The 17,706-nt window shown below is 40.4% G+C and overlaps 2 protein-coding genes across 2 annotated transcripts in view; one reads left to right on the top strand and one right to left on the bottom strand.

Moving 5' to 3' along the window:
* Positions 1-17,706, top strand: part of LOC145490572 (uncharacterized) — a 91,691-nt gene that overhangs the window by 19,415 nt on the left and 54,570 nt on the right. The gene's annotated exons all lie outside the window — the stretch shown is intronic.
* On the bottom strand, positions 4,215-6,832 carry LOC145489416 (uncharacterized). The gene is made up of 2 exons (XM_081468387.1): positions 5,437-6,832; positions 4,215-5,066 (listed from the first exon to the last, which is right to left on the bottom strand). The coding sequence occupies exons 1-2, from the start codon at positions 5,746-5,748 to the stop codon at positions 4,215-4,217; spliced, it is 1,164 nt and encodes a 387-aa protein (XP_081324513.1). The 5' UTR covers positions 5,749-6,832.

Below are 17,706 nucleotides of genomic sequence, written 5' to 3'. Positions count from 1 at the left end.
CCTCTCGTTTATAGCGTCATTCCATGAAACAGCTTTATTAACACGAAAACCTAACTTGAGCCTCACGCACTAAACATGCTTAAAAAATTTGAAGTTTCTTTGCAAGCAATAACTGCTTATTTAAAATAATACAAACATCTGAATTGACTCAAACAGAGAAAGAAATTTATGTCACCACTTTTTATATTATTATTATTGTCTTTATCTTTCATTTTACTGACTTCGCCAGAAATTATTTCAAATGTTTACATAAAGGCATGTCAAAATTTTCATTTTTCAGGTCACTGTCGTGATTTGCGATTCACAATTGATCCAATCCATGGTTACCGACGAATCACGTGATACGAACCATTGACGTCATCAACGAGGACATCTGCCAGCTGAAATGCTACATGGAGCCAAACTGTGTCAGTTATAATTTTAACAAGAAGGAAGAGGCAAATGGACAACACAAATGTGATCTGAATAACTCTACTTCTGAACACCACAACATACACTCAGGCAACCCTGCGGAGAAAGAAAGTTATGTGCATCGGGATGCTGAAGTAATCATGAAATTTAGAAGTTGGAGATAATAACTGAAGGTGGCTGGCAACAGTTTCCAACACTTTCCAAGACTTAGGTTTTGATGGGTCCAGCGTTATAACCACTCTTTATCAGTTGCAACAATCATGTTTTTTTTAAAAAAAACTGTCTAATCATTAGTAAACACATTGTAATCATGATACAATAGGTTACCATAGCAACAGTATGATCTGCTAAAAATACCCTTTATTTTAACTACTAATATCTCGAAACAAACTCAGTGACCCCCATATGTTACAATTATTGTTATCGAATTTTGATCAACTGTTTAGTTTATAAATGTTTTAAAAACTGTTATATATCGTCAATGGATGCCATTGTTGTAACAGCTATTTTCGTTCTTTTCTTTGAAGAATGCTTGTGCAAAGAAACCTTGCCAGAACAACGCAACCTGCCAGGCCGGTTTTACAGACAGAGATTACCAGTGTTTGTGTATTCCCGGATTTACTGGCCATGACTGTGAAAACGCTACTAATACATTCTGTTCTAATAAGTGCACTCAACTTAGTTGTGAGAGGTTTGAGGGGTTTAATACCAAGAATGAGAAGTTATGACAAGGAGTTATAACTTCAAAAGTTGGCTTTCTATTACTGCTATCATTATTTATAATTATGTTGTTGTTGTTGCTATTACTACTGCTATTGTAGTCGGCTCTTGCTTACCAGGCAGTACGCGCTAGAAGATCACAATTATCACCGGCGTTATCAAATAGATATTTCACAGGAATTTTTTTATTGTGTTAGATATTGACGAATGTACCGATGAAACACACAGCTGTGGTGTTTATGCTGTGTGTAACAATACACCGGGATCCTTTAACTGCATGTGCAAAGATGGATTTTATGAAGATGGAATAAAGTGCACTGGTAACTATCTGTAACACAATCTCGTGCATCTAGTTGAACACTATTATTCCAAAGCGAGAAATTTTATCAGACATTGGTAAGTTACTTTATATCGTATATGTGAAAAAATAACTGAGCAATAACTTATAAGTGAGTCGGCTAAAACATACTATCTTAGGGCGAAAAGTTTGGGAAGCAAGCCATTTCAATGGCCGTTTTTATGCTAGGGACGTTAATGTCGTCTCGGATGTTAAAGCTGTCTCGAGACGACTTTAACGTCTAGTATAAAAACGGAAAATAAGGAAGACGCTTCTAATGTCTGTCTACTTTAACGTCTTCTTTTAAGAGCTCTACTCTTATCAGTCGCCGTTAACGTTTGAGACGTTAAACCTGTCTAGTATAAAAACGTGATGCCCTTAACTGTCTGCCATGTTATCAGCTAGTAGATTTGTTCGTATATTGCCGCGCTAAAAGTGACTTGTTTCCAGTGTCCTCCGAGTATAGCACCTAGTCTTCTTTTATAAAAAAATACATATTTCTTTATCAGGCCGTGTATTTAATTGCGTCTCGTTTTTATACCAGACACCCTTAACGTCTTAGACGTTAACGGTGTCTAGACAACTTAAACATCTCTAGCATAAAAACGGCCAAAGAAACGTTTTGCAATTAGATTCCGATCCTTTTGTTGCTTTAGATATCGATGAGTGTACTAACGGAACACACAACTGTAGTGTTATTGCTGTGTGTAACAACACCCGGGGATCCTGTAACTGTACTTGCAAAGATGGATTTTATGGAGATGGAGTAAACTGCACTGGTAACTACCTTTAACACAGTTTGGTTTAATGCCTTTCTTGCCCCGTGGTTGAAGCTATTATTTAAACGCGAGTAGTTTTGTCAGACATTGGTACGTTTATATGTGAGGCAATAAAATAGTAACAAACGAGACACATTATGTATAAGAGCGAAAAGACACGTGACTATACCATTTCAATAAAGCGTTTTCCAGTAACATTCCATTTGTTGCTTCAGATATCGATGAGTGTACCAACAGAACACACAACTGTAGTGCATCCACGATAGGACCAGGCAGGGGCGGCACAAGCTATCTCACCGATTTTGATGAAACTTGGCCAGTTTGAAGGGGTCCACCCAAAACTACTTCAGTCTAAGTTTAAGGAAATTTGGTCAAAACCGGGGGGAGTTGACCACCCCCCTAGTTTTTTTTTTTACAAAAATGACCAAAAATCACCAAAAAAATGGTCAAAAGTATAAAGCTCTACCGCTATGAGAATTCAACCAAATCTTTTCAAATTTTAAGTGAATGTTGTCTCACCCAAAGACAATCTATTGTCTACGTTTCGTTCTTCTACGACTAATTCCTATTACACAAGTGGTCTCATCCAAGACCCCCTTCTCATCTAATAGTGAAAACTGTAAAAATACGCAAAGTTTAGGCCAAAATATCTCCAATGGCGGAGCATGCTTCAAAAAACGGAGCATATCGTCTAAAAGGTGGAACTTCATACTAACATTATCTGCAAAAAAATCTTTGGGCACTTACTGAACTATTCCACAGGAGGGCTACAAACACTTCGTCCACCACAGGGTACCCGCGTCAATTTTTATTCATTATAACGCGCAAATTCTGTAATAATGACGCAGCAACAGACAGAAAATGCCACAAAATGGTTACACACCTTACACTTTAATGAAATAGAACCATTTCTATCTAGTCGCTTAAAAAAGAAAAATCCGCCCACCACAGGGTACCCACCGTCGTCAATGTGTTTTTCATTATAACGCGCTAATTCTGTAATAATGACATAGCAACAGACAGAAGATGCCGAAAAATGGTTACACAATATAAAATTTAATGAAATAGAATGATGTCGAAGGCTATTGTTTGTCTTAAGCCATGAAAATAACAATTGGCGGCTTAATGATGGCCTGTATTATTGTAGAAGTGAACTACCTGACAGGACTTACTATTCGTTAAGTCAAACACGCGTGTCCGCAGAACACTATCAAAATGCTTACATTACTCACTTTGGTTCGTCTAATAAAGGAATAATACATTTGCTTGAAACTGGCACGCCACATCGCATCTTGATGCAGAAAATTTTATCAGAAAGACCTCGCTATACCGAAAACAAAATCAACGGCGTGTTTTTGTGACCTGTGCCCTAAAGAACTGTCCTTTGAAAAAACTATCAAAGAGAAAAGTCAAAATAAATATGATCAAACAGATAAACACTCTGATCGAAAGTAAAGTTACAGTTCTAGTTCCCTCCTGATTTGAAGCCGTGTTCTAATGATGGGAGCTTCAGCCATGTATGGGTCTTCCTCCTCATCTTCGCTTTCTCCTTCCTCGGGTACCGGTTCTGTTGGTGCTGGCCTCGCCTCCTCTGATCTATGAAGAGCCCCACTCCTGTTTAATGCGGCCAATCTACTGAAATATCTGGAAATCTGGGTAGATGTCAGCCACTCGTCCTTGGTAAAAACCTTCGTTCCCTCAGCGGTTAGCGTGGACCTCATTCGTGCTGCTATGTTCTCAGCCGTTGCTTTATTCCCAGTGTCCTCTCCTTGAAGGAAGACTTCACGCAAAAATTGGCGCACTTTGGTGGTGAAATGAACAGACTTCTTAGTCTTTTTCAGTGCCCAGCCCATGTCAGCTGTTGGCGGTGCGTCTTCCGACTGGCTATGGGAAACTGAGGCGGATGCAGATGTGGGTGAATGAGCTGCTTCCATGTAGCTACCAGAAATTGACTTGCACGTCTCTGCCTACTTTTTCTTTATCACGTCGTACGCGGACTCTCTCTCTAACGCCAGAAGGTGTTTCCCGGCATCAAGGTGTCGCTGAAGGCTGCTGTGACTTTGGTAAACCTTTATACAACCCTCCTCTGGGCAACCAAAGACCACACTCTCTTCTTCTTCGAGCTGAATCCCTTCTGCAGCTGTAGGCTCATTTGGAGGTGCTGCAGGCTGCTGTTCCTGCGTGCTGGAAGGGGCACGGAAGACACCAGTCAGCATGTCAGGGCTACTGAACGCCTGGAGAACTTGTAAGTTCGTTGGGCCTTGAGGGGTGCCGAGACGCGCCAGCAACGCCGCGGAGAAGATCTTTCCGGGTCCAACATTGTAGGCCCGCCAAGCGATGATCTCTCCACTTTCAGTAAACACGAAGTTATTCAAAGACTGTATGCCACTCAGCGAGTGCTTGGTCATGTTTTGGGACCTTTCGTCAACCTTGCACACCGTTGAGTAGCAGCCTTTGACGCCCCCATGCGAGTCGATAGCAGCTTTCATGTCATCGGCTGTTTTGACGTCATTGCCCTCATTAATGTAGCGCCTAATGTGGCTCTTCAGGGCGGCTGCTCGGCGGTCACATATGTCTTTCCCAGCTTGGGCCTCACTAAAGTCATAACGAGCTGTGCGGACACCAACGCGCTGTCCAAGGCTTGGAAGACTGAGAAGAAGAAATGCGCAATGATAACAGCCCGCGTTGTCAGATCTCAGGAAAGCTTCATTCAGTCTAGATTCCTGTCGCTTCATGGTGGTTAGTGAATCTTCGATGATGGAGGTAACGCTGAACCAGTTTTGTTTGCATTCATCAAATAAGTGGATAAATGTACGTGTCTGAAAATCATAATAGAAAAGCATTTTTTAGCATGAATAATGCGCCAAGGAACCTGACCACGGTCGAGGGCTAATGGAGTATTAACCTGCGCATTTTCACTCGAAATAGAGATAATATCTGGGAAAGTCGGTTTTTTTGAGAATGTTTGCGGCTGTTTATTTGGATTAAAAATTTATTCCGTTCCATGAGCTTTTGCGCGCGCTTACATGCGTATATAAATGAAGATCAATGAGATCTTTGATTGAAATAATTAATTGATCAATTATTCAATTTGTAATCGGTTGGAGCAACAAAGAGCGCGCTCACGAGAAACTAGTTTATAGTGGTCAGCGAGCGATGAAGAAAGAAGAGAAGGCATATGATTCCCACCTCAATTGTTCCATCTTCTGCTTTAGTAATGGCCACCGATAGATGCCAGGACTTCCCCTTCTTTCCAAACCAGTCGCGCTGCGTTTCGCGAAAGCTGGTTGGAATAAACTTCATCGCCCAGTCCATTATAAGCAGCACCTGCGTTGGTTTCAGGTTATCAATAATTTCACTCTTGGCCGTGTCCTGGTGAACTGAACGGAGAACGTGTAACTTCCAATCTTCTATGCTCGGCGCAGCGCAGCTTAAATCATGCTGTAACTCCTCTCGTTTATCAGGACTAAATATGGAAAGAGTAGAGCTTGTCAACATCATGGTGCGATAGCATCAGAAATTTTTCTTTGGAGCCGTGTTATCAAAAAAAATAAGGATTCCTCTCTCACCTTTTTCTTTAACCGCATTTTATTTAAAATATATATTCATAAGGTTAAGAGCCACCCAAAGCCCTATAAAATTTCCAAAATCATAAAAAGCGCCCTGGGAACGAGGTTGTTAGTTGACTACAAATGCTAAACTCTGCTTTTTTGTCATAAATATGTTCTTACCTAAGGTGTACTTCACTTGAATCCACTGCTAGCTGCAGATCTGAGACGGCATTCTTTAGATCCTCGCACCGGTCACAGGTTATGGTATGCTGGTGTTGGCACTGCCCCTTGTACTCTGTTTCTGTCCTACTGAGCGCGAACACTCTGCAGTGATCTGCGCACGGAGATTCACTGGCTGTGTGGATCTTGAAATCTGTCTTCAGATACTGCCGACTAGCTTTGAGTCGCATTAGAATGTTATCGGCTATTGTGCTATTCAGTCCTGTTATATAAAAATACACACAATAATAAATATTGATACTCCGTTAGCTTATTCAAAATTGTGACAACTCGTGCACCTACAGCAATAATGGAAGGTGTTTGTATCTCACCGGCTTGCTTGAGTTGATGAGTGATGTCTTCAAGAGTGGCGAGCGCCTGCACCCCATCTGTCTGAGTGCTATCAAGACCGGCTAACGATTTCTTTAGTGAAGCCCCACAAACCTGAACAGAAACAAAAATACTTTGGTTTTAAACTAATATTATTTCTAAACGCAAGCGTCTACTGCTACACCACTACTACAATTAACCCTGATCAAAATTTACGAACGTTTTATAATCCATACCTTGATTATGTTGAAGAGCGTGGAGCGTCTGAGAGGCTCAAAATTGGACTCTGCACAAAAGTTCAAGTACATGCGGACTAGGTGAGAGGATATAACCGTGCGCACCATGTTCGGGATTTCTAAGCTCTGGCCGCTCTCCAGTTTAAGAGCTCTGGTGCCATATGCCACATCTTGAAGAAATGATGGACTGGACAAGAAGTCAAGAAAGTGGTCAACTTTGACAGCATCCAAGCGGCATCTGGTGATCCTTGGTGGTCAATGGGTTGCCCGGGCTTAGTTTGGAAAGCGTGCTTCCTTGCCTCGTCGATTCTCCATTTTGAGAGACCCGGAATCAAAGCCAGTAGCTCGGTCTTCGAGTAGTCGGTCACGAAAAGCGACAGGATCTGCTGTCTCGTGTACCAGTAGGCGGCCTCCTCATACAAAGTCACCAGTCTGGCAATCAGCGTGTCTTCTACTGTACCCTCGGCCACTTGTAGACGGGTGCGCCGTTGCATGACTTGCTGGTAGAGCCAGGAGGCGTTGCCAGGGGCAATGGATTCAAGCACGCCTTCAATAGCCTGTTCTGCTTTTTTCCGGTAGTAGTGCTTGGTTTTGGATGACATGATAAGAACGTCAGATTGGCACTGTGACCTCACCGGGCTGACCCTGCCTTCAGTAGCCATTCTGAGGAAATTATTAAGGTAGTAAAGGCGGTGCTGTATTTGAGGGGTGGGCTGCCATTCTGCCGACGTCTCTGCTGCGCCAAGAGACTCCTGGGATCCAGACGACGTCCGCGACAAAGCGTCTGAATGACGGTCGCAGGGATCAGAGTTGCAGTCGCTATGCTGGAAGAGAAAAAAGCCTTATCTAGGACATATCTAATTATTCCATCATTTTGGCACTGTTACCGTATAGTCAGCGTGTAAGAAAAAATTTGGCACCACAAGTTTTACATTAAAGAATTCCTGTCGGCTGCTATGCTTTGCGCCCGTTGGCTATGCTTATGAACGCTATACGAATCTGCTCAAACCTCTCCTAAGTTAATGACAGGAGTAGAATACGCTTTGAATAGTAATTGATAAGGGCTACTGATGATTAAATTTTATCAAATTTCGCGCGATACGCTTCAAATGAAGTTCGATAAATAATTGTGAGCAACACGAAGCAATTTCGTATCATACGAAACCACGACTGCAAAGCATACTCCGAAGACAGGCGTTCTTTGAGAGGAGAAAATTTTATGATGCAACCATAATTATAATGGTCCTCAGTAATAACAGCCAATTTTAACGAATCCCGAGCTTATTCAAAGTCCATGCAAATAATTGTTAGAACCAACATTTTGCACAATACATCAAGCAACAACCCCTCCTTCCCTGAATTGTGCTAAAGATCGGTGGATTCTGACAACAACAAAGCAAGTGACGTCCCACTCCTCTGAAATCAGTAAATTTATTCACGCTCTGCCGAAGAGGAACTTACCTCACTAATGAGATCTTCTTGGAATCTTACGCGATGGACAGAGGCAGCAGACAATTGTTCCGATTCTTCTGTAGCAGGCGGTAACTGTGGTAGCTCTACTATTTCCTCTGCGAACTCCGCGGAACATGAAGGTTCGTGAATCTGAGGCTCTAGGTGAGATGTCGACCCCGGTCCGGAATCTTGCACATTGGAATCCGCTTCCGTAGAACCTGCATTTTTGAGATGGGCACCACGGCATTGCCTACAAACCCCTGCGTACAAGAATAAACCTAAAATGAGTTTTGGTAGTATTATGGGTTGTGAGTCTGTAGTAACAGGCTGGATAGATCAAATTGTTTGGAGCCTTTACCGAAAAATAAACAGCTTGCCTGCATGTATTTAGGCACTCTAATGTATCCTAGAGGGAGGGATTTTACCGGGCTAGATTCTAAATAGGTTTGTGCCGCCATTCCTAGCCAAAAGAGGGCCAGAGGGCCCCGCCTTTAAAAAAGAATAATATTGCTGAAACCGAAACCTCTGCTTCTGAAAATGAGGCCGTAAATCTGACCCTGTTGTAGGTATTAGTGATTAGTGCCCTAGAAAATACTAGAAGTCCGCGCAGTGTCATAGGCCGGCGTAGGCCATCGCTAAATTTATAAGTAGCGGCAATTCCGGTAAGAATTTTAACCAAAAAACTGACTCACTTTTTCAATGGACTAACCAGGCGCTCATTTTCACGCCCCTTCCTAGAACACTAATTCGTAATTGACACCATGCTCTATATTAGAAGGCCTCGCCCTGAGATTTAGCGAAAAAAAAAATCTGTATAGTCATTGCAGCTTTTGAGAGAATTGGCCTACCTCACGCCCCTCATAAGAAACATTATCGATTAGCAGCAGGAGCCTATGACCATGGGCTCCTGTTAGAAGGTAATCTAGCTAACATACAAAAAGAAATTAAATATCATACCCTATAACTCAAAACTAATTTCTTACAAGATTTTCCATCCTCCCCCATCCCCCTTCCCCACAAAAAAAAAAAAAAGAAAGAAAGAAATCCTTTCCCACTCTAATATTGCGTCTATTAATAAAACAATTGATTAGACTAGTGTATTAGTCAATCATTCGCCCTGTGTAAGGGAATTCGGATTCCGGAATCCGTGAAATTTTTCTTGTGGAATCTGGAATCTTGGACTGTGGAATCTGGAGTACTGCTCAAGGAATCCGGAATCCCACTAACGATTGAAATTCGGAAGCCAAGTTCCACTGACAGAAAGGGGAATACAATACCTGGAATCCGAAATCCACTGGGTGGAATCCAGAATCCAAACGGTCTTGATTCCCTTACATGGGGCGAAATCACCAAGAAACCAAAGCATGCGTAATTACCGTATTTACATTCAGTGATCACGCTTACCTGAGCCCACGGGAACCAAAACGTCCCACGTTTCCTTTATCTCTTTCGACATTTTCAAATTCACCCCTCTGGATACTTTACCCTTGCAGCGACCATGCAGAGGATGCTGGCACTTTCTTGAAGGACAATATTTTACTCCATGTAAAGCGCGATGCTTTGGGCAAATAACCATATCCTCACCCTCCTCATCAAACAAACCGACACGAGCGAGTATCAGCTCTCTCTCAGAGGCTACACATGATTGTGTTGTTTGTAATTCTCTCAAGTGCGCCCTTACATCACTGAAGCAAGAATTCAAAGGAAAAAACTGCGTACGATGGGGGTATCTAGTTGATACATCACACGAACTAGTACAGTGCACAGCAAAAGAGCAAGAGAACTGCGACATCGTTTTAACGAGAGACCTTTTCACCTCTGCATCGTATGCCTCTAACTGACCGGCGCAGCCGTGAGGAACACTTTGAAATATCATCCATGCACGTGCACGCGTTTTTGCAACCAACAGTCTATTTATAGAAAGCCTGTGAATCTCAACAACCTTTTGATGTATCTGCCCTATTAGGTCTATTACATATCCTAAGCCCCAATTCAACATTAAGTATCGCCAGACCTTTATGCATATACTCCAATTTTAAAAAGAAAAAAAAAAAAGCAAGTAGATTCGTGCGCATCAATTTGTATTTTTAGGGCGAAAGTTTGTTCTGTTTGTAGTTATTGTGGAAGATCGAATCAAGCTATCAAATTACAAAGATGTATGCGCTTCCCAGGAAGTAATTTCCAGGGATTATCTTACAGCCAACCGCTTTACTCCTTTTTAGGCGTATTAGGCAACCAACATTAAGTCGCAAGCAAATCAAGTTATTTTCAATAGAGCGAAGACTTTTTGATAACGTTTTCTGTATCAAGATGCGAATCATGCGATGTCAGGCGTGCAAGTTTCAAGCAAATGTATTATTCCCTTAGTACACGAACAAAAGCAAATTTCATTATACAGTCATTCTAACGTTTAAATACAGACGTTGTAAGCATTTTGATAGTGTTCTCCGGACACGCGTGTTTGACTTAGCGAAGAGTAAGTCCTGCCACGTAGTTCACTTCTACAATATAGAGGCCATCATTAAGCCGCCGATTGTTATTTTCATGGGCCTTCGAAATCGTTCTATTTCATTAAAGTTTATATTGTGTAAGCGCGTTATAATAAAAAATGAAAAAAAAAAATGACGTGGTTACCCTGTGGTGGGCGAATATGTTTTTAAGCGATTAGATAAAAATGGTTCTATTTCATTAAAGTGCATGGTGTGTAATCATTTTATGGCATTTTCTGTCTGTTGCTACTTCATTATTACAGACTAAGGGCGTTATAATGAAAAAAAAAACATTGAGGGCGGTGGCTACCCTGTGGTAGGCGAATATTTTTTTAAAGCGAATAGATAGAAATGGTTCTATTTCATTAAAGTGTATGGTGTGTAACCATTTTTCGACATCTTCTGTCTGTTGCTATGTCATTATTACAGAATTAGCGCGTTATAATGAAAAACACATTGACGGCGGTGGGTACCCTGTGGTGGGCGGATTTTTCTTTTTTAAGCGACTAGATAGAAATGGTTCTATTTCATTAAAGTGTAAGGTGTGTAACCATTTTGTGGCATTTTCTGTCTGTTGCTGCGTCATTATTACAGAATTTGCGCGTTATAATGAATAAAAATTGACGCGGGTACCCTGTGGTGGACGAAGTGTTTGTAGCCCTCCTGTGGAATAGTTCAGTAAGTGCCCAAAGATTTTTTTGCAGATAATGTTAGTATGAAGTTCCACCTTTTAGACGATATGCTCCGTTTTTTGAAGCATGCTCCGCCATTGGAGATATTTTGGCCTAAACTTTGCGTATTTTTACAGTTTTCACTATTAGATGAGAAGGGGGTCTTGGATGAGACCACTTGTGTAATAGGAATTAGTCGTAGAAGAACGAAACGTAGACAACAGATTGTCTTTGGGTGGGACAACATTCACTTAAAATTTGAAAAGATTTGGTTGAATTCTCATAGCGGTAGAGCTTTATACTTTTGACCATTTTTTTGGTGATTTTTGGTCATATTTGTAAAAAAAGACTAGGGGGTGATCAACACCCCCCGGTTTTGACCAAATTTCCTTAAACTTAGACTGAAGTAGTTTTGGGTGGACCCCTTCAAACTGGCCAAGTTTCATCGAAATCGGTGAGATAGCTTGTGCCGCCCCTGCCTGGTCCTATAGTGGATGCACTCTTAAATACACGAATCGGAATGAGTAAGCTTTTTTTTATTTTTTCAGGTGGTGGCCGCGGCGGTTTTTACTCCAGTGGAAGAAGTGGAACGACGTCCCACAAGGGTGGAGAAGGGGGTAAAGGATTTCTTCAAGGAGTAGTGGGTGGACAGAGTTTCGTAGGATCTCTTAATGACGGTTCTGGTGGTTTTGGTGGTGGTGGTGGTGCGGGTTACGGTGGAGGGGGTGGTGGAGGGTATTCCGGAGGAAGCAGTGGAAAATTTGTACGTGATTCTTGTGGAGGAGGGAGAGGTTCTTATAATGTTGGAAAAGATCAGAAAAATGATTGCTGTTATAATACAGCTGGTCATGGCCGGGTAACCATTATATTATTGCAGAAAAAGTAGAAAACGAGCCGTACACAACGACATTATGCAGTGTAATTATATTTGCTATAGATTGTTTTAGCTGGCCCGCTTTAACTAAATAAATTAAATATATATTGTTTTTTAACGGTGGCTTTTTTTTAGGTACTTTAAAGTACTTTGAGAAGAACGTTTACAACAAGCTTAGGGGTGGAGAAGGGGGTAAAGGATTTATTCAAGGAGGAGTGGGTGGACAGAGTTTCGAGCCACCTCTTAATGACGGTTCTGGTTCTGGTGGTTTTGGAGGGTGTGGTGGTGCGGGTTGGGGTGGAGGGGTGGTGGACGGTATTCCGGAGGAAGTAGTGGAAAATTAGTACCTGATTCTTGTGGAGGAGGGGGAGGTTCTTATAATGCTGGAAAGGATCAGCAAAATGATTGCTGTAATAATACAGCCGGTCATGGCCTGGTAACCATTACATTACTGTAGAAAAAATAGAAAACGAGCTGTACACAACAACATTATGCAGCTGTAATTATTTTTGCCATAGATTGTTTTAACTGGCCCGCTTTAACTCGTCCTCACCACTGATAATTACTTAATTTGATAATTAAGTAAATTCCTTGTTAACAATGCCGGGATTTTTTTATATATATTTTGTGTTGTCGCACTTAGTCACAACCAGTTTAATTAAAAATCGTCGTTTTTACCAGGTTCTACTAGGTATATGATCCAAAGGGGATTACTCGCTCGGCTACAGGTAAAATGCTTTTCCCATTAAGTCTGAGATCCCATTACGCCTGACAGTAAAGTACTTTGGCATATCCCCTTTTTGTGCGTTTAACTGTGATATAGATTATTCCCAGTCGCGAAGTTTTCGATAATTTCAACGTTCTCCAAGAAATAAAACGGGTCGTTTTCTTTTCACTAGTCCACATAAGCCGTGTTTACTTGGTCTGCTCAGAGATACTTGAAATAATTCGTGTAGACTTGCTGGTCGGTTGATGCCATGTCCTAGCTAACGCATAAATGCATGTAGCCTTCATGACTTGTTTTGCATAAAGTAACATCTCTCTTGTAACATGAACGGAATAGTGCCAATCTAGCTAGCAGCACTTTTTAAATTTCCTTTGCAAGAGCATGCATAGGTGTTACGCTGGCCGCTCTGGGATTGATGTTAGAGTAACGTTAGTGACTTAGTTTTGGCAGTTGGTAACGGTAATGAAGTGCAGATTTTCTTAAGATATAATATTCAATAACTTAAAATGGATCAAAAATCAAGTTCGAATAAGGAAATTCTTCTTAGTGAACTCCAAAAATGATGCAGTGTGAAGTCGAGCAATATAAATGGGTTATTGACCAAGCGTGAGGTCAAGATGGCTGAATATTCACTCTGAATTGGCCAAGTCAGCCTTTTTGCGTGTTCCGAGCGGGCAAGATAGCGCCAATCACAGATCCTAGCCATATAAATGTATAAATACATAAATTCTCCTCACTGGTCCCTGGGCACTTCTCAGTAGTAGTAGGGAGAAGTTGACAGGTGGCCTTAAGACACTTAATTTGTATACAGGTGTCTTTCAGGGCTCATGTTTTGTAGATCGAGTTTGAGACTTTTCAAATTACAAAGTGAGGGACAAAAGTGAACAAGAGAACTTAAAGTGGAAAGCTACAAAAAATAAGTCAAATCAAACAAAACAGCCCAGAACTTTATGGAGTGACGGTAGAATTTCGTTGTGATTTTAGATTATTCATTATCATAATTTGTAATGATTTAGGGCAAGATGAAACGGATCCTACGCTGTGATTGGTGCTATCTTGCCCGCTTGGAATTACCCGCTGTGTCGCGGAAGAAAGTAGTGTTCTTTGAAATATATGTTTCCTTTGTTTTAGTGGCATGCCTGTAAACTAGCCAAACGTAATGGTTTTATAGCTAAGTGCATGACCACTATAAATAAGATTTACTTTTTCTTTACTTTTATTTATTTATCTAAGAATCTGTTTACACCCAGGCATAAACTGACAAAATTAACAGCTCTTAAGTGTCATTGCCTAAAAATGATCTGAACACGAGGGTTACTTGTAAGTTTCAAAGTGGACGCTTGTTTTAATTTTTACATTAGATCGAGGCTCTCAGTTTTGTTGTTGGTTTAGGATAAATTGTTGAAATTTTTCCCGCTAAACAGTGTAAACGATATAGTAACTTGTAACAGCATCATAGCCAGTACTGGAAACTTTGTATGCAGCTGTCAGTAAAAAAAGTTGTCCAGTCATTTGTTTTTGAAATTTCAGGGTGCTGACTTTTGTAACTTCGGTCACTTCAATACAATCGACGCTCTCCTTAAGACCGCTCTTCTAGGCGACCAGCTCTGGTCATGACCTACGTTGTAAAAACCCGTTTGAACTGTCACTCAAACACTGTAATAAATAAATCTCGAAAGCGACCTTTCCCTAAGCGACCGTGACCACTTTTGGCAATTACCAGCTGGTCTTTTCCTGATTCGTCTGAGTGTGATTTGCGTAAGTCAACACCGTGATAACATAACCACTTCGTGGTCGAATTTACAGTAATATAACATATAAAGTGATAATCGTGATTCCTTGACTTTCAATAGTTATTTACATTTTGCAAGTTTTATTCTATTTAGATTAAAGTTCTCGTAAGCGATCAGCATTAGTTACCACCACTTTTTCAAATACCCGAAATGGTCGCTTAGAGACCTTCGACTGTATTTGAAAACCAATGAGAATATAAAATTTCAACTTACTTCTAAGTTGAAATGGTATGTATTACTGTACTGAAAACTAAAAGGCTCCGACAATTGACTGTTTCCCCTTTGACCGTTTTCTTAATGTATTTTTTTTGCCTGCTCAAACGTGAGGGTGGTAGCGGCCTTATGTTATTGCATTCTGAACTCCTGATCTGAAGGTTCGAATTAAATTTTCTTCAGACAGCGTGCGGCACTCTTTTGCGCAAGTGCGATGATCTGACAAAGTTGGCTTCAGTGAGGAAAAACCTGTTCCACTGACAACAGTAAAACTAAATTAACAGTACTAACAGTATTTAATAAATTACTTGTCATTTGTGGAAGGTTTTCATGGTATATTTTGTATTATTTTGTGAAGATCACAGAGAAATGTTCACGAGAAAAGGTCAGCGACAAGGCGTCTCGCTCATTACAAAGAGTCAAAGGCGAGAAAATGACGCTTCCAAAGGGAAGAGATTACTGTTAAGCCGCACGAGGAAATCTTAAATTCTCCCGCGCGATACGTGGCGCTTGGTCGTACAATTTCTTATCGGTTAAAAACCTTCCAGTGTCATTCAAAGCCATACAAAAATATGCAGATTACGTGACAACTTTGCGCTATTTCCGAGTTACCTTGTGCCTCTGTTTTAAAACGAGTCTTCGTGTAAAACCTTTCATATGAAGATGAATTGAATTTTCATGAAAGTGAATCTTCAGGCGGAACTCATTTTCGAATGAATGGTTTCGCACGAAGACTCCTTTTGACACAGAGACAAAACTCAACTCGGAAATGGCCTATTATGATCTCGGGATTGCTGTTAATACTGATGTTAAAATATTATTTTACTGTACGTTTTAGGCAATGGAGGCGGCCCTGTTTTCTTTGAGCTACATTAGAATTTAATTTGTCATTCTGTCATTCTCGAACCAATCAAAACAAAAGAGACCAATGAGTTCATGATTCGCGTCACTCTCAAAACCCTGCATATGACATGAAAATACTGATGTAGTATGACAAACAGCCCAGCTAGTGTCGACGACTCGGGCTTTTTTTGTTTCATCGGACACAGGTAACCGCGCTAATCAAGTCTCATTATTTTTCTAAAATTGAATAAAAAATTTCTTGTTTTCACGTTAAACGCTAGAACAATATATCTCACGTTAATTCAGCAACATCATCGCCTTCTTATTTAGAGTACAAACGATGTCATGACAATACGTCAACATCATAGCATTGTTTACCATGCAAAAAAGATTCATCCACCAACCACAGTTCAGAGTAACTCTTCTGTTGCTGTGACCACCAATGATTAATGTGTGGCTATTTCTGGAGCTGGTGGTTTAACAGATTAACGAGGTAAAACTGCTGACTCATGGAGGTGCCGAAGTTTAGCTCATCATAGTACCCAAAGTTGAACCAGACGTTTTAGCTTCTCGCTGGAATGTTATATCTTAAAGCTGTTTTACAAGGTTTTCAGGAGATTATCCTAAGAGATGCCCGTTGTACCTTTTTGCTTTGCTTTCGTCTTGTTGGCTTCCTTGATCTCAGAGGCGCAAGGTAAGGTTGTCTTCAGTCAATGTTTGAGAATATTTTTGTTTTAGTGCAGCTTGTTTTGTTGTTATTACCGTGTAGCAAATGGATGAAGGAGAGTTTTCAGCGTTCTTGACTGACTCAATTCCACTTAATTAAGGCGTCCAGTCGACGAGAACTCTTATTAATGTTTAGCTTTGCCGCGGTCGGAATGATAATTAATCAGCCAACACTTTGCGCAGATAATGAATGCTCACAACATTCACCCGTTTTAACATCTTCTACGTGCAAGAAAGTAAAAAAAAGAACACCTAAAAATTCGTAACACGTTATAAGTAATTTTGCAACTTATTTGAGTACAAAGCAAGGCATGTTAAAAATCGTGACAGTGAAACTACAACGGCCTAAGGCTTTAGAGTTGCTAACCATGTATGTGAGCTTTTTTCATGTTATTACCGTCATTAAAAATTAGCTGGAATCCTAGCACAAAATGACAAGCTTCAGACTTTTAATTACTCTAGCCTACTTCTAGAACAATAGAACACCTTTTTCAAAAAAATTCTTAGATTTATATCCATAGTAGTACTCTGTTGTAGTCTTTCATAACATTTCCATTCCAGATCCGTTTTTACCACTTTTTTATCATTGCACCTGTCGAAGGCGGCAGTTGCAACAGTCGAAGCTCTAAACATTTTTAACCAGCGAATGGTTTCAAAGATTTTCATGTCTCAAAAGAGTTAAAAAAAAAAAACTGATGTTACAAAGAATTTAATGGTAAGTAAACTCAAGCGTTTCACGAACACCTAAAGAGATGTTTTATATAAGGTTTATTTGAAGGCAGCAAACGCAGTCGGTAGCGAAGTCTGAACTGATACTGTTTTTCAATGACGACAGTTTAAGGACGTTAAGTAACCAAATGAACGAAATGTCCCAGTTGCAACATAGCGAGGTCTCTTCTGTGCCCGCCGTCGGGGTTTTTCTAGCAATTTAATCTTTTGTTTTGTTTCCTTTTGATTCTTCTTGTTTATATATGAGTAGCTTAAGTTTAATTCTTATCAGTACCCTGGGATCTACTGCAATGGGCTACGCTGTAGTGGTCTCCCTGCCTAATGAAAATTTGTTGTATGTAAGTTGAGTATTGTAAATAGGTGAACTTAAATAAATAAATGTCGGATTTTGGGTTAGATTTCCGTCATTGGCGAACACAATTTTGAATTTGAATTTAAAACTAAGCTGAAATAATTACCAGTTTTCTTTTCCTATATATATATTTTTTTGCTTTTTCGTACAGTGTGGAAAACTAAACTGAGCTAAAATTTGTTGTTGGTAGAATGTTAATCAACTGTCTGGGGTAAAATAAAATTGTTTTAATAAGTCACTTCGTTAAAACGTCA

This window comes from Orbicella franksi, chromosome 6, assembly GCF_964199315.1.
Source record: "Orbicella franksi chromosome 6, jaOrbFran1.1, whole genome shotgun sequence".
Taxonomy (NCBI): Eukaryota; Metazoa; Cnidaria; class Anthozoa; order Scleractinia; family Merulinidae; genus Orbicella; species Orbicella franksi.
Note: the sequence above shows the minus strand (reverse complement) of the source record. Positions and strands in the feature narration are given on the sequence as shown.

Coding starts and splice junctions, on each gene's coding strand:
- LOC145489416 (XM_081468387.1), bottom strand. CDS start 5,748: ATGATGTTGACAAGCTCTACTCTTTCCATATTTAGTCCTGATAAACGA. Junction 5,067..5,436: donor CAGAAGATGGAACAATTGAG/GTGGGAATCATA, acceptor TATGATTTTCAG/ACACGTACATTTATCCACTT.